The following is a 23,160-nucleotide window of genomic DNA, read 5'->3' on the forward strand; positions in this document are numbered from 1 at the left end:
GCCCAGTGCTGCATGCTTATCCTTTGTCACTCCTCCTTCAGACCACCTCTTCTCTCAAGACAGAGCTTCATGCTCTTGCCTGTAGCAGACTCCCAGCTCCTAATAGGTATCAGCATTTTTGGCTAATTGGCAGACTTTTCTTTTTCTGATAACAAGTGAGAGGAGAGAAGAAAGGCTCAAGCGCCAGAACAGCATTCCACAGGATCCAGGTGTTGTACCTAATGTGATAAGGTTGTGCCCATGAACGACAGATGTTCAGGATGCCCTGCTTCCTGGAACAAGTCTGTGTAAAAAAAAGATGTCCTGTCTGCAGATACTTCACATCCCATGCTCTCAAGATCATAGTGCCACCAATTCAGAGCCATATTATCTGGTGATGCTTACAATGTTTCTAAAGTCCTGTGGCCATCCCTAGAGCCTGGCTCAATCAGCCTCTAATTAAAACGAATTGTTGACTGAAGGACTGACCACAGTACCAGAATATTCCAGGTGATGCTGTCCTTGGTTTCCAGGGCATTCAGTGTCAGACAGGACGAGGTACCGCTGTTTCTGAAGCACATGGCACTATGGTCATAGCCAGCTGAGCTTGGCCGGTGTAGCCATAAGTCAGTGCTATTCCAAAAGTGGCCCCAGAATATTTGGCACTGAAAGCTCCTGTTTCTCATTTAGGCCCTTAAAAGCAATAGCTCTACACAGTCCTCCTAAATGACAAAGAGACAGAGGTCATACTGTGAAATAGCAAAGCATATGGCATTCACTAGAGCTTATCTGCAGCATCTCAAGGAATTGTATCCATTCTGGACATCTCTAAAAGGCCAGCAGGAACTCTGCTAATAGGGTAATGAAGTGCTGCATAATTTCTGAATGAGGCTTCCAGATACGAGGCTGTGTTCAGTGAAATGTTCCTCTGTTGCTCTTCTCTTATGACTTTCTAGGGTCTCTAATGGGTTTGGAGCATCCTTTGAAGTCTCCTGGAGTGCAATGTGATAAGGAGAAACATCTTTTTCTTCAAATTATGTATTGGGGCAGAAAGCACAAACTAATCAGTCTGTCCTTAATATAGAACAATGTAATAGCATGCAGACCATACAGACCTGGCTAGGGACAAAATACTCCTGCGCCGAAGGGGTGGTCACAGGGGAGCAAGCATGTGCAGGGGCATCTCAGCTTCGTCTTGTAGGGGAGCTGGTCCTCTCTGACCAGTGCTGGTCCCAGGATTCTGAGCGCTGGTGCTCCAGAAGAGCCTTTCCACTCTGATTATTTTCTGACCTTTTTACACTGTTGAGCCTAAGATACCTACCGCCTCAGCTACTAGTTGTTGCATTTGACCTTGGGATGTCCTGTGACCTCTTGATAGACTTCATTATTTTTGTATGATGTCTGCAATGCTTCTCTAAAGTTTTGTCTTGCGAAGTACTATAATCATTTAAAGTGTTTTAGGTTAGGCAGTATAGCAGGCCCCCCCCCCCCAAAACAACCATGATTTAGCAAAGCTGGAACATCTTTGTTCAGGCCTATGCTCAGCTTGGCTTAGTGTTCCTTTCTTCTGACAAATTCCGAGTTGCTCTGGACTCTCACATACACGTATATATAATACAAATGAAACTGACTTCTTTCAAAAGCAGTGACATTTTGAAAAAACAAGTACGAATGTATTCTTCTGGGATTGTTACTGTAAGTGCTGCCAAAACTCATCTTTTGTATGTATGTTTGGAATATGTGTGCTGTTGGCTGTAAATTGTCTTTTATTATTCTATGGCAACTTGTCCAGGGACACACTATAAAACAAGATGTAGCATCTTCATGTGCTAGCCTGATAAAATTTATATGAAGTATAATGGAAAACAGAAGTTGTTTTGAGCTGTTTTCAAGTTCAATAAATAACTGTAATACTTGGATAAAGATGTTCTTTATTAGGTCACATGGGCCCTAATATAGAAGTTATAAGTTACTGATTTAAGACGGCTTCTGCAATTACGGGTTTCTAGGCAGACTCTTAATCATAGTGAATGGGAATATTTTCAGCCCCCTAGTGCACATAGGCCCTGTCACTTCCCCTGCCTGCAGTGTGTGTCATCCAGCTGGAGGTGGCTGAGGAGAGAGGATGGCTCTGCTGGAACTCCCTTACTCAGAAGAAGCTGTTGTCACCACAGCAAGATGCCTTCTGTGGAAGGGAGGTGTTTAGACGCCGTGGAAAGTGAGGCTGAATGTGGCTGGGACCTGGCTCCCAGACCATCCGCACGGCCCTGCACCCTGCCACCCTCGCAGGCTTGCTGCAGCAGGTATAGGGAGGGAACGCACAGATAAACCCAAAGCTTTTGTCCATCGTTCACTCTTACCACTTGAGAGGGGGAATTTTTGTAAGCCAGAGAGGTTTAGGGTGGCTGAGATACACGGCATTGCTTAAACATGGAGCCTGGACGTGTTTGACCAGCTGACAGTGCTTGTGAAAATAGGACATAGGAAGTCCTGGTCCTTGGGTTTATCTTTCATGGTTAGGATTGTCAGCACGAAAATCTGGTGGCAGGCACAGTGATGGAGATGTAGCCATATTGTTGAACTAAACTTGGGCTTTGTTTTATTCTATTTGAGTTTTAGTGAGGCATGTGTTAGTTTTTAGAACTAGATTTTGCTCTGAGAACTATAAATTGGACTCTGAAATTATCCATCCACATGCCTAAACTCTTCAGAAAGGCCAGAATGTTTCTTCCTCCTTTTGCTTGTGTTATTTGTCTCTTTTGAGTATATGCAGGATTGGAAAAAAATTCTGGTTTTTTGACAGTAAAAAATGTGGATTTTGTTTTCCCTCCTATATTATCAGGCTGGGAGGAATACCTGTAGGAGTAGTTGCCGTAGAAACAAGAACTGTGGAACTAACTATCCCTGCTGATCCTGCAAACCTGGACTCTGAGGCCAAGGTGGGTTGAAAGTATTCCGTTGTTTGTCCTCCACAAATATCTCTTTGAAAAGTCTATTTGTTTTGATCGGAATTTTTCATCCCACGTGTAGGACAAAAAGTACAGCCGTTCCTTGGTTGGGTGCTAATGCATGGCAGTTGTTGGGACAAGTGAATAGACGGTTGTGTTGGCCATTTGTACAGGAGATACTTCCTGAGTAGTCCTGTTGCGACTGCAGTGGGATGCTAAGGCTAATGCAGGGACTGGCGACCAGGAGATCTGGCAAGCAAAAATCATTTCCCTCTTCTCTCACCGTTGGCTGTATTATCTCATACTCTTCTCCTTTGGTATTTTACTTTTCCCCTGCTTGCTTTCACCACTCCAGCCCTACATCATCTCTCCTTGTTGTTCTTCTCTACATATCCTTTTCTCTCTCTTCTTCTCCTTCGCCTTCTTACAGCGGTCATTGTATCAGGCTTCTCACACCATCTCTATTCCTTTTCTTAGCTAAATCAGTAGCAAAAGTCCTGTAGATGTTGGTAATAGAAGCATTGTCCAAAGTTTTCCACAGGCAGGCAGATTCTAAGCATTTCATGAGCTGCGCTCCTCTTTGTAGGCTCCATATTGCAGCTCTTGCTGCATTGATTTCTGTGTTTTTGTGCAGACTTTTATGTTAACAAGTGTTTCAAGTCTTAACAGTCTTTTTCATTCCCAACAGATAATCCAACAGGCTGGCCAGGTGTGGTTCCCTGACTCTGCCTTTAAGACTGCCCAGGCTATCAATGATTTTAACAGAGAAGGACTGCCTCTAATGGTCTTTGCGAATTGGAGAGGTTTCTCTGGTGGAATGAAAGGTAACTATCAGCTTGGATACCCTTTAATGCTATCATGGAGAGTAGCTGTGCTTCTAGTCAGGGCACTGCTGCTGTTACCTGCAGTGGCACAGCCAAGAGCACTAGCTCTGCTGGTTTAGTGCCCGGAGGCATCTCTGGGAACAGCCTGGCGCTCAAGGAAAGCAGTGGGAGCACACGACAGGGACTGAAGTGGGTTATTCCTTCGTCAGCAGCTGGCTATTAAAGTGGCTTAATTGTGGGGTCGACTTGTGCCTGCAAATTTGTGTAGTGGATCTGCTTCACCCATCTTTGCTGCAGCTGGCATCCAGCTTTCCTCTTTCATGGCAAGTTTAGAAATGCTAATATGGGGATACTTTTCTAGGCCTACTGGAGTGTTTGGACATGTCAGCCCTATGAAATCACAGCAGTGCTCTGCACCATCGTGCCAGAAGTCCAGTTGTGATTGCCCTCCAGAGGAAAGGGATGCTGTGTGCTGCAGCAGTTGCAGTGACAAAGGGTTTCGTTCCTCTCCTCCCCATTTGTATCTTGTCTTTAACAGGCACATGGTAGGAATAACAGAATATGCAGAGTGCAAATTTGATATGAATTTGTTTTCAGAAAAAGCAACACAACTGGCTTTTTTCACATGTACCCTCATATACGGGTTACAGGAACTAGCCAGATCAACTGCAATGAAAACAAGTAATTGGATTTTAACAATAGTTTAGTTGCTAACAAAATTTACAGCTGCCAACCTGGACTAATTAAACACTAATCTCAGGAAACCCCTTCTGCTTGGAAAGCTTTATGTCCTTCTGCCTCATCTTAAAAGTAGGGCTGGATAAACCAACAGTATTGCATATCCAGAATGTATGGCCATATTCTGTCAAGTGGAAACGTTGTTTCACTGATAATTTTTCACACTAATATTGTCATATCAAAGACTGTCTCCCAGTTGACTCTTTTGGTGGTAGTGGTTGTTCATATGAAATGAACAGTTATAAAACTATTCAGTTAATATATCAGCAGTTAGATTTTTGCACCACATATTGCTACTTTGAATTTCATGAAGTGCCAAGAATGTGAGATAGATACTATAAAATTTAAGTGAAAGATTACAGTCTTTTACCTGCACATGGCACTTAACCAGCACTGAAATTATAGATCCACTAACGCAACAAAAGTTCCTGCTCTGGAAAGCCTGGCATTATGACAGGCATTATTGTTCTGTTGTCTCGTTAGCAGGATGCAAAAAATGCTGTTTAGTTTGCCAAAGGCTCGAGGAAGACGGCACAATGAGGATTCTTTCCTCTAGAAAATACCTGTTACCTTTCAGGATGATTTCTGGTCTATGCTCTGCTCTTGGGCTCCCTTTGTCACTTCGTTTCCATACTGCACAGCTTAGTGTGGGGAAGTAATTACTTAACGAATGCTCGGTAAAGTTACAAAGTTACTTTGCCTTATTATCTTGTGAAAACTGTCCGCTTTGCCAGTGCCCTTTTTTGTCCTCAGAAAAAGATTTTAGCTTTGGCTTTGGGACCAGGAGTCCAGGGTAGGAAAGATACAGTGAAAATACTAGTATTTGTATTGAGTATCCCACATAGGGCACCCCAGCTGGGAGGCGGAGGAAGAGGAGGAGGAGGAGGAGGGCCCAGTCACAGAGAGGAAGAGCAGAGCCATTGCAGTTTGCACGTTGGTCTGTGCATTTTCTACATCCTGTTTTGTGCTGAAGGGCCTGCACAGCAAGTGTTGGTCTCTCTTGACAGTCTCTGCATTCCTTGGGGAGTTTTTCAGTTTTGGTATCAATGCTGGTTGGGGATTATGCAGGGAGGGAAAATAAACAATTATGCCACCCCTCAGTGCACACAAACACACTGCCAGGAGCCGACTGCACTGTGGGTAAAATGACTCCAAAATTGTGTGTAATGAGTAGGAAAAGATTAGAGACAGCTCTTGCTATGCTGAAAATTGACATCAGTGGAGGAGGGGAAGAGAGGGGAAAAAAAAAACGTCTTTACTAGTCAGCCTAGGAGGTCTAATTCAAGCAGTAAAATAAATAAATAAATAACATAAATAAAGGCATATCACAATGGTATTGGTGGTTTACCCAATGAGCTCTATCTGGCCGGAAGGCTATTCAGCATAATGCAAAATTAAATTATAAAAACTGGCTTGAATATTTAGATGGAGGAGCCATTTGGAAGTGGTTTATTTAGGCGAACCGGCAGTGACCCACGACTGGGAGACATCAAGCATGAAATTTACTGGAAATTAGCACCAGGGTCTTGGACTCGGCATGAATGGTTTGATAGCATGCAAATCCCCGCAACATTAAACTGCGGCGCTGCTTGTGCTACAGGGTCACTCGCAGTTGGTTTTTCATGTTTTACTTATTATTTTTTCCTGGGACAGGTTGTAAATAACAATAAAAAAAAATTTAAACCAGAATGAAAAGGCTATTTTAAATCTCTGATTACCTGGCTGCTGAATGACGGTACTGCTGGCATGTAGCGGTTTATGAGGTACGTTATGGGTCTGCAGCCAGCCGGAGCCTGGTGTTTACCTTGAGGTCCTATCTGATAATCCAGCCAAGCTGATGAGATCGGTTCCAGCTTTGGACATTCAGGGCATGCTGCCCGCCACTACGGAAATGCAGAAAGCTGTCTGCAGCCTTTCTAGCATGCTTGATGCGTCCGACTGCCAATATTTACACACACAGTGTAATGATAACAGCTTCCAGCAGATTTCATGTCTGTGTCTAGTAGATGCTGGTGCATGCTGCAGCTGGGCAGGCAGTGGGAAGGTGTGGTACAAACTCTGTCTTTCCAAATAACAAACAATGCTGTTCTTCCTGGAGGACATTTATAGCATTTCTGTGTAGCAGGTAGCTTATTCTGCTGAACTTAAAATTAAATATGATATTTCTGGACCAAATTTCAGTCTTAATTTAATTTTTTCCAATCTCAGCATAAGTGCCTTTGGAGAAAAAATAGTTGTGCAAAGAATGTACTCTACGTATCGTGTGCTGTTCACTGCCACCTGAGTGGTGGTGGCACAGTAGGTGTGTTAGTTACAGTGATAAGAGTTTCCAGAGTCTGCACCCTGCCAAGGTACTAGGGCCGCACAAACACCTCGAGCCCAGAGCAGTGGGCACCGTTAAAACCTGGCATCATTTACCACCTGCGGCAGTTGAATTTGATGCACTATTTTCCATTTCGAGAGTGGAGAATACAACAAAACTACAAAAAAGAGGTAATTATCACAGTACTGCAAATATTTCATAGTTTCACACTTGACTACAATGTTAATGGAAATCAGGGACGTTGTGCATTCTAGCTATTAGGCGTCGGGACTGAGAGGCAGGTCGCTCTTTGCAGTATTTTTATGATCTTCCACAATTCTGCCCTTCTGTTTTACCTCTTTAAAATATAAATACTTTATTAGTATAAGTAAATGTGCTAAATATATGCTAAAGTGATATGTGCAGGCAGATTTAAAAGTTGAGGTGATAGGAGGAAAAAATGCTGCAAAAGAGCAGACTTGTTAACACCAGGGACAGAGTTTCAGAGGGCTGTTCTGGGCGTTGTGAGCAAGCCTGGTTGACCTGGGCTTAACCTGGGAGCTCAGCAGCCCCCGTGGCTGGACCTGGACCTCTGCGTGAGGCCATGCAACTCTGGTTTGAGTCCCTTTTCCCTGCTCAGCCAAAAGTCTCTCTCAGTGGAAGTTTTTACCTTAAGGAAGGGGTAAGTCCTCTACAGCAGAATAGTTTGCAGGCCTGTCTGGAACTAGGAAGGTGCAATTGAAATCTGTTCCCAAAGACTGCAGGAGCAAGTCCAGTGACCTCAGAGGAGGTTCTGCGCATGCAAGAGAAGGCAGAAGTCGGTATAAATCCATATATAAAATATTAAACTAAGCCTGCTGGGAGATTCCAGGAAAAGCAAATGCTGTATTGCATGATCCCCGAAAGAATAATTGTGTATAGAAGCACATAGTGGTGAAGTTCATGCTTTTGGAGAGCTTAAAGTCTGATCTTGAAAGTATTCCAGTCGCAGAAATAGTTCCATGACCTTGCTGATGCCAGGCTCGGTAAGCCCAGAAAGAAGCTGGGAACAGAAAGCATTAAGTTTCTCTCAGTTTCTCTGCTCTTCTTCTCTCTCCCTTGTTCAAACAAGTAGCGCTTTTTTTATTCTACGCCTAACCTGAGTAAAATATATACCCTTGGCAGGAGTGAAAAATGTATTGCTAATTATGCAATTATTTTATTATGTAGCACTAGTAAAAAATGTCTAGTAAAGAATTAATTCAGTTAAAATAATTTGAATCAAGCAATTATTTTCTTAACACTAGAATTAGCTGAAAGTACTTCAAGTGGTTTATTACTAGCACTACATAATAAAATAATTGTGTAATTAGTAATAAATTTGTCACCTCTTTTGAGGTCTTTTTCTTTGCCCAGGACAAATGAAAAGGTTGGAGTTTTGTTTGGTTCTTAGTCCCCACTGTCTCTAGCAGAATTTATGTTTATTCGCAGTTACAGGAGATGGATTGTTCTCTCTCCACCAGCATTTGAGGTTTCTTAAAGAATATGAAACTTCTTTTCTTGGGTACTTCGATAATGACCTTGCAAATTAGAGAGCAAATTAGTACCTATGGTACTAATACACATGCACACACACGTGTGTGTGTATATATATGTGTGTGTGTGTGTGTATACATGCATATATATATGTGTGTGTGTGTATGTGTGTGTTTTCAGTTGAGTTAGGTGCTTAACTAAGTTCATGTTGATGCTTAACTTTAGACTGTAAAATGCTGTGAGGACCTTGGCTGGAGTCTCTTTCTGCCCCAGAAATGATGGTGCTCTCAGGTGATAAAGGATTTTAGATGAACAAATGGACATGTGTCAGTCTCGTTTTGATGCTTCTATATATGGTTGTGTGTAACAAAATATATTTATATTTGAGGCTGTTTCCATTACAAAATATACCCTTAGTAAACTATATCATGTCGTATTCATTCATTTTGCCTTCCTTTTTTCCCTCTTTTATTTAAGTCACTTTTGGGGCTGATACTTCCAATGTATTGTGTTTACATGGTGGAATTGTTCTTATTAATTTTGAGCGAAAGGCCTTAAATGGTAATGCAAGAAGAGGAGAAAAATTTTTTCACACCTGAACCCTCCCCACACACAAATTTTTATCAAGATATGCAAAACGTCTACTGCCCTTCAGTGTGCCGTGCACACTACATGAATTTCAATATAGATTCACAGTAGTAAGTGTGAAATTGGGCAGCTGCACTCATGTTAAATTCACAGATACCTGGCCTAAATTTCTGAATTACTGAAATAATCATTGGATTGGCTGAGAAGATAGGCAATGGATCACCGCAGGGACTCCCTGTAAGCCCTGCTTACATGAACTGAGGGCCCTACAGCTCATATTCTGTGAATAGATTTGATTACACTGGAAATAATCAAACTGTGTTTCCCAAGTGGAAGTAAGGCCTGAATCCAGGAGCCAAACTGCGGTGAGAACATCTGCTTTCTCAGTCCATCTAGCTCTGCCCACATCCAGAAGATGCCAACTGGGGTTGTGGATAGTAGCAGGAGGATGTGTTTGGAAGAGCAGAGCTGAAGGATTTTTTTTTTCCCCCCAGACTGACCACGCGTGGCAGGGCTGAGGCATTGAGGCGATGTGACTTCAGCTGTTGTGTCCTTTTTCTGCAGACATGTATGACCAAGTGCTGAAGTTTGGTGCCTACATTGTGGACGGCCTGAGAGAGTATCGTCAGCCAGTGCTTATTTATATCCCGCCACAAGCGGAGCTGAGAGGAGGGTCCTGGGCTGTGATTGATCCTACCATTAATCCTCGTCACATGGAGATGTACGCAGACCGAGAGAGCAGGTACAGCAGCTTTCTTGTTTCTTCATTACCACCTGCTTTGAGGCATAATTACCTGGCTGAGCGGGAAGTTTTCAGTTAAGAGCAACCACTGGTTACTCTGGTCAGCCACCGGTTGACCACTTCCCAGTTGTACCTAGTGTCTCAGAGGAGTTTGTTGTGTAGCGATCACAGCTAGGACGCTTGGGGTATTTTCCTGACTGTGGCCTCTCTGTACCAGCCTCTGCGAAGCTGCATTAACTGACCTTTGTAAACCACAGTGAGGTGTTGATGCACAGGATTTTCTTTGGTTCTAGTATTTGCACTCACTGCTTCGTGCTTGAAAATGAGTGCCTTTAGATACAGTTTTGCAAATTAAATAGATGTATAAATAAATGTGCACTTTAAAATGCCTGGGAATTGTGTTATCTGTCGGGCCTGTCGGGTAGGCAGTTGGGTAGTTTCACTTTTTTCTAAAATACAGCTTGCATAAGTGAAGTTCTAGTCACTGGTGGTTCAGTGAATAAATCTACAGACAAACTCTTAGAATCAAGGTTTTTAATATATTTTTTTTAATCTTGAAAATAAAAAAATACTGAATTATTTGGAGGGAAACAACAGCCTTTCCTGGGCTTATCTGTAGTGGATACAAGCAGTTTGAACGAGAAGGACGGCGTGCAATAGTCTTATCAGGGGAATTTTGCTTGAAAAAGGCAGGAGGAGAAGGATGCAGCTATGAGTTTGTTACAGAAATGAACAACCAAACACTTCAAGTGCTAGAGCAAATCTCACCAGTGTTAGATTCCTATTGTTAACATGTTTGATCCAGCCAGCCATGTGGTATGAAAATAATCAGGCAAATGAACTAGCATCTGATGATGAAAATAGCTTTATTTTGTCAGTGAGACCCCTTAGTACATGGATCTGCAGATGTGTCTGTGCGATCTCCTCGCAGAAATGGGGGCAGCTGAAACAGATCTTTGAGCTTTCCTCTTCTCCCTAGTATCTTCAGCAGCTTCAGTGTCACATTTTATTAGAGATGGACGAGCCTCTCCTGTATGCTCTAAGCCTTAGACATTTTCCTCACCCACATAATTTGTTGCCGTGTGCCCCATGTGCTGATGCAGAGGATGTGGCGTCATTTCAGTGTATGCCCAGAAATTCATGGGCTGCAGCTTTCCTGCTGCGTGGCGTGTGGGAGGAGGCCCCACCACCACCATTTCCCCCTGCAGTTTTTTGCTGTTCTTCTCCCGCTCTGAAAAATGGAGCCCAGTTGTTTCAGACAGTCAGGCATGATGTGAGAAGGACTTCGTCCGACTTCCTCCCCGTGCATTTAGTGAGATGCATGCAGGAACAACAGCGCTTTACTCCCCCCCAGACACAGATGCACACTCCCCCTCTGCCTCGGCTCCCTGGGCTGCCTGAAGCGTGAGCTTGCCCCTTTGACATCTCAAGCCGATCTTCCCACCCTGTAAGACGTGAGGAAGGACAGGCTGTAGTTCAGCAAGCTGCTCTTGAGCTCTGCTGGACCTGGTCTCCAGTAGCTGAGGAAAGAGTTTGTTTTGCAAAACATGTCATGATGTCCCAAAGTGTTGTTACGGGTTTGTAATGATTCTCTTTGCGCTTGCTGTCCGTTAACCCTCAGCACTGACCTTCCTCCTCTTCTCTTACTCCCACCTTCACTGGTAAAAACTGAAGGGATTTTATTTGCCAAGTGTAAGTTTCAGATCATGTGTTTCTCTGTCTTTGACCGGAGAAGTTGGCAGGATCTCTAATGAAAATGGTTGGTTAATTGATTTGTTTCACAAAGCTTTCAACCATTGGAAAAGGCTCTTGAGTCACAGCTTGAAAGAGCCTACCTAAGAGTATTGTTTGCACCAGCCTGTATTACCTATATTACTGGATAGACCTGTTTCTGTGAAGCCTCATGTGCATTTATGGCATTGGATATATAATGGCTAAGATCCTTTCTTTCTTGTTCTCTCTTTCTCTTTGTTTTGTCTCCCTCCCTCCACCCCTTTTCTCTTCTCTTCTTTTTTCTACACACTTTCTAGATAACATTGAACCATTCCGTTTTGTGTTTCCCCTTGTCTGATGACCTGAAAGTGCCTTTCTTTTCTCTTTTCCCGTCACTGATCAGAGGAGGAATCCTGGAACCAGAAGGGACAGTAGAAATCAAATTCCGCAGGAAAGATCTGGTGAAGACAATGAGGCGAGTGGACCCCATCTACATGCATCTGGCGGAGCGACTAGGTATGTCTGCACTTGGGTGCTGGCGGATCAATGATCCGTTCAGCTGATAGCTAATGAATGTGTTTATAGACCTTAAAAGGGGGCACTGAGGCATTTTATCAAATTCATGATAATTTTTATTTACTGTCATCTAAGTTGGGAAGAAAACCAGATGAGACAAGCTGCATGTATGTATGCGTGAGAGATAATGCCCGTGGACATAGAGCATACCCAATGTGTGTGTAACGTATGGAGCGTCCTTTTGGATCATTTATTTTTTTTCTTTTAAATTGATTCAGCCTTTCCCCACAGCTGCTTAACCCTGACTTCCTTCTCAGCAATTGCTTAGACCACTAAAACCTCTGGGGCCAACCCCTTAGCTGGTGTCAGATGGCATAACTAAGGATTTGGTCAAAGATGTTTTGGGCTGCTGGGCTATCACCATGTGTCGGAGGCAGTTTTGAGTAATGATACCTGTCTGCTCTTCAATTTCAACAGGATAAAAAATTCTTCACCTCTCCCTAAAACATGGGCGATTTGCAGAGCTCAGTTGGTAGTGTGTCACTGCATGTGTCCTATTACTGCTGTGCTTTTTGTTCCAGGTGATTCCAAAGCCTGGTATATACCCAGTAAACTGAAAGACAGAGTATTCAGCAAAATGCACTTAGTATCTGATATGTACTCTCTCAGGGGAGGAGTTCTTTACCAGCTCTTGCTCTAGGGGTATAATCATACAGAGCCTCTTTCTACATCCAGAATGGACTGTGTTTTAGTAGCAGAGGAAGCACACTTTGTGGGTAGAGTTTGAATTTATAAAGCCTTTTGGGATTCTTCAGAAGAAAAAGTGCCCTGCAAATGACTGATAATTTGAGGCTATTGCTGCAGTTGCATTTTATTATTTGTCTTTTTAATTTATGGCAGTTACATACACAAACATTCTGTTTATACAGAAAACAACAATTTCGATACACCTTTGGAAGAGAGTAGTAACTGGAAAGAGTGCAGCAAATGTTAAGCATCAGACTGCTGACTGAAAGTCAGATTCTTACTAATGTCTTTGATGGCATCTATGATTTTTTGTCCTTTTTAATGGTAGTATTTTAAAAATCTCTGTTTTCTCCCACTGCGCTGATACATATCTAAGTTCAGATCTTGTTTGTGTGCATTGTGTGTTACTGCATCAGAGAAATTGGACAGAAATATCCAGTTATCTGTGTTACTCTGTTTCTGAAGACAAATTTTGATGTTTGTAGGTGTAGCAAGGAAGTTCTTTTCATAGAAAAATCAACTTTGGCCCCTGCTAGACTTGGCAGTGTCTCTTTGGAAGCAAACAGCCTGAGTACACTAAATAGCGGAGACCCAAGGCAGTGTCCCAATAATTGTGCTCTCAAGTTGTTTTACACTCCACAGTTCAAAGGCTGCAGTGTGATTCCTAACACCGGCAGGACTCGTAGCTGCACCTCCTGGAGGTGTTTTTCTGGACCTCCGCGTGTGGCACAGAAGAGCTGCCTCCCGGGTGCGGGAGTCCCAGAGGAAGGAGAAATCAGATGGGTGGTTAGGGAAGGCAATATGCTGAGCAGTCAGCGCCGGTCCCTGCAGATAAATGGCACTACTGCAGGAGCACCACTTCTGAGAGTATTTACCTTAGCCCAACCATAAAAAGTGCTGCCTCCTCTGACTTACAAACCAACCTACCGCCCCCGCGAAGAAATGGTGTCTTCTGGGAGGCGGCTGCCGGGTGAATCCATTCCCAGGAGCGGAGAGGCACCGGCTGCGGACAAAGAGGGCTGTTTGCTCGTTTAAATCCTGCAGCCGTGGAGGAAGGGAGAGCAGAGCAGCCCGGACTTATTTATTGCTGCGCAGCCCCCGCACTGGGTCTGTGTGCTGGTGCGTGTGCTGCAGCCCCAGCGGCCGAAGTGCACCAGCTTCCCCAAAATCCGGGGGCTAGCAGGGAGGAAGGCCAAGCAGATTTGTACGGACGGTCTCAAAATGCAAAGCCACGCTATGGGGGGAGGCGGGAGCCTGTTCAAGGGTTCCCCCCCCCCCTTTCTCTACTGGGTAATTACTCCCAGCAAACTCCATACACTTTAATTAAAATGGCTGTAACACCAGAGCAAGTCACTTACAACTGTACGTACAGAGAGCTTTAAAAGCTTCAGTGGCTGATAAGCATCTCACTTAGATGGCTCGTAATTGCTCCCAACATCGGGAGATCATTGCTGTTGTTTTGCCACTAATTCGGTGCCATAGCAGGAAAGCCAAGATTGCAGGACACAGTGAATTGCATAATATTTTTTTTTTTTGCTGGTTTTCTTTCTGGCCAATTTAAAATTTGTCAAAGTCGGTCTTCTTCTGGATCACTGCCCTTTGATATTTCGCGCACTCCATTTGCCACAAACAAGCCGCAGGGCCGCAGTTCATGCTGACTCCAGCAGAAGCAGAGAAAGCTCCATTTATCTTACACTGCCTGCTGAATTCTTACTCATTAGCTGGGGGTTCACTGCCTCTCTTTAACCCCTGAGTGGCTGTCATCCCTCCCTGGAGCCGCTGAATAGCGGGGGGAAAGGGAGATGTTGGCAAACATGTGCCGTGTGCGGAGGGGTGGGGAGACAGGGTGACTTGGTTTTCATTTGAGGCATCTTTAGACCCTGGTTTTGACTTGCAAGTGGGGGAGCGTGAGAGCAGAGAAGGCTGGCAGATATTGAATAATTTGACATAAATCTGTTCATTATCAATTCTCTGGCACTGTTGCTGAAATGTTTATTAGCACCATGTTTTATTAAAATGTCACTCAGAGTTGTGCTGTTACGGAGCAGCACACAGTGCAGAGCAGAGGGCACGGGAAGACAGGATAGCCCCTATCCTGCCCCACGAGCGTGTTTCCACGTGGCGTAGGTGTGCAGGGGGAGCGCTGATTACCCGGAAATACTGGAGCGGTTCAGACTGCAGGCCTCAGGCCATAGTCGAGAAGAATATGGAGATTCAATTTTATGTTATTTGTTTATTATGATTAGAGTAAAACATTTAGGAGAGGAATAAAAATTAACTTCATCATGCAGTTTTCAAGCATCAAGCGTAAGAAGGGTGTGTGTGTAATGTATCAGTTGTACAGTGTAATGTGAGCAAAGACTTGGTCCAATTTTGATGAAAGAAATGGCAAAATGGCTCCTTCCCACATTTCTCCTATCAGGTATCTATCCCTTAGTAAAAGGGAGGCGTCTGTTGTTCCTCTGATAGATCTTACCGCACTGTGACCATCCTCTTCAGCCGATCCTATGAAACAGTTGGCACTGTGCTAGCATGCATCTGTGTTTTATAATTATGTGCCCATTTTGCATGTGTGTGTCTGTATTTGTACATCATGACATGCTGTACAAGGCGTGGGAGGAGGAGGGCACTGCTCTGCAAGCAGAGCTGCCCTCTGGCCGGCGGTGGACTCGCAAACACAGATGCTGCGAAGTGCCCTCGACTTTCCACAGATAGAATGACAAATCAGTCTGCACTGCTGGCTCCTGACTTCCTTCTCGTTTTAACTGGCTAAACAGGGTGCAAAACATTTCTTGAGTTTCCGAATAACGAGCGCTCCAGTGCTGAGCCAGGGCCCCCACATTAGCACCGCAGTTCCTCTGAGCCCGTGAAACCGCGCGGGTGCGATGGCAGCAGTAAACTTGCAGGTGCCTCTCGCCCCGGCAGCGCCAGGCCGTGGTGGCTCTGCGGCAGTGGCCTGGGGACAGCTCTGGCGTGGCTTTTTCTTGGGTGGCTGAAAACTTCGGCCTTGTGACCTGTCTCGTTCCAAGCTTTTGCCTGGAAAGTTTGATTACAGTTCAAAAGCCTAATAATTATTATCTGGGGTTTTTTGTTCTGTGTTGTAATTAATCAAAACACCAGCTGTTTTCCTGAGCAACAGCTAAGAAAAATGTTGCTGTTGAGAATGCGTCTCCCATAAAGTGTTGGACAAATGCAGTCAGCAGAGCTGTAACTTTTTGTCTTTTTAGGCAATGCTGATTTTCAGGAACTGCTTCGGTGTGCAAGTGCTGCTGCATTTGAATTGTTGTTAATTCACAGTCATGAGTCTAGGAAAGCAAGTACTGATTCCCGTCAGTTCCTTCCAGATGATTGGCATCTCAGATTCTCCTCTCAGGAGGGTTGTAGATGATTCCCCCAAAATATCAATTTTTTGGAATTATGTACCTGCCACACTTTGTCCATTTGCTGTGATGCTGGTACGAGGCCTGAGGAGCTGGAAGGGAGTACAGTGGCACATTGCACAGTGAAGTTATACGATGATATTTCAAGCCCATGTCCTGGGCATATGTGACCTTCACTGGTATTTCATACTGCACCTTTGTAACATAAATCCTACTGAATATTTAGTGAAGTAATTACAAGCAGTCTCACTTAAAGAAACAAGCAACGACAATCAAAAAACGCCCATCTCTCTAGGGACGTGAACGGCTCTGAGTGACCTTCTTCTCCGTGCTGCTCGCATGGGAGATCTGTTGACTGGGCAGCCTGAAAGGGGTTACCGTTCTTGCTGCCTTTACTGAATTCCTGTTGAGCAAGGGCTTTATTAAAGGCAGATGAAGAGAAGGTGAGATTCAAGTGAAAATCTTTTTGTTTCAGGTGTGGAAATCAGATGGGACAGTCATAACCAGGGGTGAGGTTGACATCTCATTATGCCGTTGGATACAGAGTGGCTGCTGTACTGCTGTGGAGTTTGTTTCCATAGGACCTGCTCGGCACAGGCTGCAGTGTGGTTTAAGTGCTTTACTGAAAAGAATGGCCTTAATGTTCTTTTCTTAGTGACTTCTGGGAAGAAAAGATCCCTAAATTTGCCTATGATACTTGTAGCACTGAGGCAGTCCAGGAAGACACGCTCATTTCTGTTACTTGCAGTGAATGCCTTAATGCTGCTTTGCAGTCTGGACAGCTACTATTTATGCTGTAAAAGCCATCTTTACAGATCAGAGGTATGGGTTGATTTACCAGAGCAGCTGAGGTCTGGGCTGAGGCACTGCAGAAAAGATTCTTCCCTGGTGTTTGGAGTGATCTGGGGTGAACGAGGGCCAGGTGGGTCCCAGGAGGTCCCCAGTGCCTCTGCGGGGAGCCTTCCGCAGGGCTGGGTGTGCAGGGGCCTTGAGTGGTGGGTTTTTGCCCAAACTCTGGGTAGCTTTTTGGAGGAAGAGGCAAGAAAATAAGCAAGTAAATGCTCCACCACGCTGAGGCCATGTGCTAAGGACAAGGGAGAAAGTCCCGCATTTTAACAGCTTAGAAACCATAAACCATCAAATTGATTCAGAAGCTGCTTGGCTTTCTGCAATCAGAGGGAACCTACAATAACATTTCTTGAAGTCATTTTGTCTAACCTGTTAAACTGGTCATATTTAAAAAAAGCACTTTGCTGCTAAATGTTATGGGAAGCCGTGATTCATGGTGCTGCTGAGCCATTTCCGTCTGGCAGGAACTTTATTAAAGGCAGCCTGCACCCTGACACCCGCGTGGGTCGTAATCACGGCAGGACACTGTGCCTGCCTGTGCCTGCGCGGGCAGTGGGGGAGAGCTGGAGCGTGGCTGGCTCCTTCCAAAGAGGCTCGCCGTTTAATGGGACACAAATCAAAATAGTTTAGATGTTGCTTCCTCTGCCATGATGCTCTCCCTTAACTTTGGGAGAGGAGTATAAATTGATATTCAGTATCAGAGTGCTCTACAGGAGAGAGTTCTCGGTGGATTTATTGCCACAGCTTTTCCATTTGTCTGCACAGGGAGGGCAACTTCTCTGAAGTCTTCTTCTCTGATCACCAGCTATAAAGCATGCACACAGATCCCTGGTGCAATAGCTAAAAACGGCTTTGTGGACACGCGTCCTCTTCTGGGTGGTTAAAGGTCTCCCTTGGTTAACTGCAGTATTGGGCATTTATTGCTCGGTGTCCCTGAGGTGCTAAGGGCTGTGCCAGAGCTTTGGGGCCTGGTGCGGGCTGTAGGGCATGGAGGAAAAAGTGTTTCCGTCGGAAAGGCAGACCTGGAGGCCGGAATGGCAGCGCGCCCAGCACGTGCCTCGGAGCCGGGAGGCCGTTGTGTCGCTCCGTGGAGAGGCGTGCGCGGGCCAAAGGGCACCACGAGGAGGACACAAGCTGCCAGCTCCCTCCAGGATACATCTGGGGAACATTTCGGGTTAAATTCATCTTATGTGTGGTTTAAAACTAATTTCTCTTGGTTTAGCTGGGTGCGTTTGAGTGCAGTCTTTCAGCTTATATGTTCTACAGGTTGCAAAGCATTTGGCTTTAATGACCATCCTGGCAGGATGGTTTTATTCTGCAAGTGCTGCTTGCCCTCCCCAGTCACAGGGACAGCGCCAGCCCTCGTCTCCCTGGTGTCTGTGACAAGGACAGATCCCTTGCACACTTGTTCATGAAGGATTTTGGTAGTGCGAAGGGTGCTTTGGCACAGCCCTTTCCCCAGCACAGGTGATGAATGTTGCTCTTTTGCCCTCAGAAGAGATTCGGCAACCTTTTTTGGTATCTACATCTTCAGTGCTTCCCCAGGGTAACTTTTCAACTTGATCAGTACTAAAACTACCTTAAACAAAAAAACAAAAAACAAAACAAAAAAAAACAATAAAAGAAGCAAAGATACCACAGAATGAAGAAACCTTGGTATATTTAGCCCTGCAATTAGATATTACTGGTTGGGAAAGCAGGACTAAGACGTTTACCTGGCCTCTGCCAAGCGGTGCAGTGCCTGTGAGCAAACCAGCTCTATTTATAGATGCAAATATGCTTGGCAACTGCAGAGCAAACTGCAGTCCAAGATAAATGCATCTCACGGCTGCTAAAGTGCCCAGCATCCTCTGCAAAGTTAGGAAAGTCAGGCTCTTCCTCTCCTTCTGAATCGTCAGCTTGCCTTCCCAGAGGCTCCACCTATGTGCCAAACCTGCTGCACGCGCCGCGCCGCGCCGCACCGCGCCGTGGGTGTTGGCGGGGTAATGTGGCCACTTCAGAGGGCTGCTGCTTTTGTCCCTCAATCGATTAGTCCCTGATCCATACCTAGCGGTCTATAATGTTCCTGTGATTTAAACTTTAACAGTTTCATTAACTATCTAGTACCTTTAGAGCAAAGGAATCCCATATTTTAACTCCTCTCTTCTTGCCACTATAAGATTTGTGGAGGGAGACTTTTCTGCAAAATAAATAAATAAAGCTCAAGCTTTCTGAAAAACCCTGAGGCCTCAAGATCTGACTGGAAAAGAAAGAAAACCATTCCAAGATATTTAATTGTACAGGGGGCTTACAGGATTGATCGAGAGCTTAGCTTTTTACAATAGTCCAGTGAATAAGAAATGCTCCTGACAAACGATCGATGATGGGATAATCACTCTTTATCCCCCCTCCTCATTGTTACCTTCTTCCTTTCAGGAGAACAGGGTTCAGAAGTCAAAAATCTTTATAGACGCTGCTTTTAAATTAAGCAGAAAATAGACATTGACATATTTGTTAATCTCACCTAAATCATTACTGGGCTTGGCTGCTTTGGCTGTACAACAAGAATGTGGCAGATAGGCCAGAATACATGAGTGTTACTGGCTTAAGTGCATGCATTGCCATTTAAAACAGGGAGAGATAGGAGCCCGGGAATTTAACATGGATGAATATATATAATTTTTAATTCTGAAGGTTATAAGAGTAGCTTCTGTTAATTAAAACCTTCTTAGCAGCATTTGGAAGGTTGGGCAACATTTATATTGGGAGACACATAAAAACATTCCTTCACTAGAAGGAACTGCTGTATAACTGACCGGTGACTTTATGGCATGTGTGTGGGTAATCCTCAAACCCGTTCTGATTTGGAAGAGGAACTTGGGAAGAAAATAAAAACATAGCTCATGCAAAGTAGAAAAGAAAAGGGCCTGCCTGCAAAATTCAAGGTGGGTCTGAGCCCAGGCTCCCTGTGCCGTGGTGCTGTGAGTGATCCGCCGCGGCGCTGAGCTCAGCAGTGAGTCACTGTGCTCACACCTCCCTTAGGTCCGGCAGCCCCGGGTCCTGTCCAGCAGCGTCAGCAGCGGATACGTATGTAAGGAAAGTGAGCGTCATGCAAGCCCAGCACGGTGCTTTCCCCGGGCGCCCTCTCCGTGTCCTGCAACCTGGTGGTTCAGAGACTTCCTGAGGATAGATTAATATCCATATCTTTATGCTGAGAAGTCCGCGATGGACTTTTCTTGCAAGAATTTGTCTAATCCATTTGTGCTTTGGCATCCAGGACATCCTGTGGCAGTGATTTCTACCATTCAATTATGTATTCTGTGAAAAAGCGCTGCCTGCTGTTGTGTTTCTTTTTCAAAAAAAAAGCTTCTGCCTGCTAATTTTATCTGTTTTCATTGAGAGGGACTTGGATTGCTTTGGCTCTTGGCTTCAATTCCAGAGCCTGCTTATTGTCAGGCTGGACAATACCTGCGGTGCTGCTGAGGACCCACGTTGCTAAGCTGTCCTCCTCTGCCTCTCCACAGCAATCGCCTTCCACGTCACCCAGCCGGAAGGGTGACAGTTTCACAATAGGTGTTGATGTAACAATAGATGTTGCATTTAATCCCATTGACATTCCTTCGCAAACAATAAAGATTAAAAACAAAAAAAAAAGCTTGATGGTGCTCACATACCACAAAATGCAGTCACGATATTCAGGCTCTAAAATAATAAGAAAGAGTACTGGCCGTTGGCTGAAGCAAGGCTCCAGCTTTTGTTCCAGGTTCTCCCGTTGACTTCTTACATTAGTGGGGAGCACAGCTCTCAGTTTTACATCTTGGCTTCCTCTCTGTGCGCTGAAGGTACAATCCTGCTTGCACGTCGCCTAAGTATATGGGTGGTTACATTAACATTTGAGTGGAGGGTACTGGAAAATAGTTGAACGTTATAACCTACGTGCTTGGAGCAAGACTTGTCCATGACCTGGCTTCAGCTTGCCAGTGACCTCGGCTTTAACGGGGGGAGCAGGGGGAGGGCAGCTGTCTCCAAGGCTGGGAACTTGCAGCCCGAGCATCCCAGGAGTGGCTGGGAGGTTTACAAAATGCCACAGTTAGCAGAGTATCCAGTACCATGTAATTTGGCTGAGATTGCAATCTTTTGAACCAAAATTGGCTCTAAACACCAGGCCTCTGCACAAGCACCTGTTGCACATGTGTTTTTAAGGCAGGGTGGGAGAAGCATCAACCTACCATGCTTGCTCCAAGCCTGGGCCAACTTTGACCAGGGATAAATTACTGCAAGATCAGTGGAGAGTTGCCCTTATTTATGATTGTGCAAACTGTGGCCTCTTACAGCCATTTGCAGGAAGGGAGAAAAGGGGATTTAGGCTCTTGCTGTTATAAAGGGGCAGCTGCTCTTAGGAATTCATTTAACATGCCACTGTCTGGAAAGAAAAGAGGAGGGCCCTCTTTAAATCTTGATTGAAAATGAGTGTGGCTGAGTTGTGGTCACCGTTAGTCCCTTTTGAAAACTGTTGTCCCGTTAGTCAGCTTTGTAAGGACCCCCTTGAGTCCTTGTAAGGAGCTGCTGCGGGTCTCAGCAACACTCTGCGAACGGCTGGCATGTTTCTTGTCTGGCTCTGTCTAGTCCTGCTAGTTCCTTTCAAGGGGTGACATTAATCAGAAATTGTTTTAATGAGTGTTTTTGTTTTAATCAAAGTTAATTTTATCTGAGCTCAATGTTTTAAGATAAATTAAAAATTACAAACTCCACAGGACATCTTCTTGACACAATTTTTCTCCTGCCCATCATGTTAGTCTATGAGCAAAACTAGTGTTTGTCAGTCACCGGTAAAATGAACGCTCCTTGAGCGTTTTTGGTGTCCCTAACATAACTTGTGTGTTTTCCTTAATGAGACAGTGGTACTAACAGCTGCTAGTAGGAACTAGCCTGCAGGAAAACCTGCGATTGTACATGTGGTTTTACATTGTCCGTATTTCAGGCTAAATGAACTGCATGTTGGGACATTATTCTTCTTTAGGAGTAAGTCCAGTAAATCTGTCACTTAATTGATGGCTCAACTCACTGGCATTTAAATGCAATAGAGTTTCCATGGTAAAATCTCCTTTGAACCTCTTGCTTGAGAATTGGCGGCAGGAAATCCAGGCTGGAATGACTGCATTTGGCTGAAAACTGGGTTTGGCATTGTGGGGATCTGATGGTCCGGCATTTGTCCTGGCCAAAAGCAGTCAGGATTTTGTCCATATGCAGTAACAGCAGAAACCTCCATTCGTTCTCTGGAGTATGTGGTGGATCCTGTCTTTCCTAACCACACCAAACAAGGGGCTGGGGGCTGCATCCTCAGCAGTACATGCGCTGATTGACTCTGGATGAGTACGGCATGTCTCTGACATGTCTCTGACATGTGTCGCTGACATGTACATGTTGCAGGTACGCCTGAGCTAAGCCCTACTGATCGAAAAGAGCTGGAGACCAAGCTGAAGGAACGGGAGGAGTTCCTCATTCCCATTTACCACCAGGTAGCCATGCAGTTTGCTGACTTGCACGACACACCAGGCCGGATGCAGGAGAAGGGTGCCATTACTGTGAGTATGATGGATCTTTGCTCAGGGACCTTGTGGGAAGGCTTGGCACAGGTACATACACTGATCCCAGACGAGAATTGGCAATCCTGAGGGGCCCGCGTTACTGCTGGAGGCAGCAGGATCAAAGAAGCCTAGTGTCCCGTGAGGCTGCAGATAAACCTCTGCCCCAATAACTCTCACCACAGTGTTGAATGCTTTCCACGTACCAGCTGTTTTCTGCTCCCTTGAATGCCAGGACATCTTGGGTTTTGGCACCTTTCTCTGATCTATGTCAATTTGAGACCCCATGTTTTCTGGGCTCTACCAGCAGCTGGTTAGTGACCATATCAAAAAATACTTTGCCATTTCCCTCACACAGGACATCACAGTCTGCCTTGGTGGGAAGAGAAGGCAGTAAGAGCCAGCAGGTCTGCAGCTGGTGGTGACCCTCAGTGATGGGAAGGGCTATAACAAAATAATTGAAGCCCAGCCCTTGTGTCAGAGTTTTTACCCTGACTGACTAGTTGCAGACTTCTCTGGTTCCCTCTCGCCTTGAATGCTGATTTCTTGGGCCATGCTGCTCACTCCCCTGGTGAGCTGTGTCTGACTGCAGAAGAGAGCAGGCTTCAGGGAGGCAAATGAGGCCACACATCGTGTCTGGTGACTGAGTGGTGTGACAAGATGGAAGTCTTCGAACCTCAAAAATGGGAGCCTTTGCACTTCCCTCATGCAAGCGACATAACTGACTGCATGAGTGCAAGCCATTTATTCCTAGA

General features: G+C 45.0%; 1 protein-coding gene across 14 annotated transcripts in view; it reads left to right on the forward strand.

The window, feature by feature from the left end:
* The window catches only part of ACACA (acetyl-CoA carboxylase alpha), a 159,514-nt gene that overhangs the window by 128,314 nt on the left and 8,040 nt on the right, over nucleotides 1-23,160 (forward strand). For 12 of the 14 annotated variants that reach the window (XM_062592431.1, XM_062592424.1, XM_062592435.1 and 9 more), the window contains 5 exons: nucleotides 2,822-2,918; nucleotides 3,616-3,751; nucleotides 9,459-9,636; nucleotides 11,753-11,865; nucleotides 22,251-22,405. In XM_062592431.1, the coding sequence (XP_062448415.1) occupies nucleotides 2,822-2,918; nucleotides 3,616-3,751; nucleotides 9,459-9,636; nucleotides 11,753-11,865; nucleotides 22,251-22,405 (679 nt within the window). Of the gene's footprint in view, nucleotides 1-2,821; nucleotides 2,919-3,615; nucleotides 3,752-9,458; nucleotides 9,637-11,666; nucleotides 11,866-22,250; nucleotides 22,406-23,160 lie in introns of those variants that run through there. The other 2 variants (XM_062592437.1, XR_009960407.1) reach the window with 2 other exon arrangements.

This window comes from Rhea pennata, chromosome 20, assembly GCF_028389875.1.
Source record: "Rhea pennata isolate bPtePen1 chromosome 20, bPtePen1.pri, whole genome shotgun sequence".
Taxonomy (NCBI): Eukaryota; Metazoa; Chordata; class Aves; order Rheiformes; family Rheidae; genus Rhea; species Rhea pennata.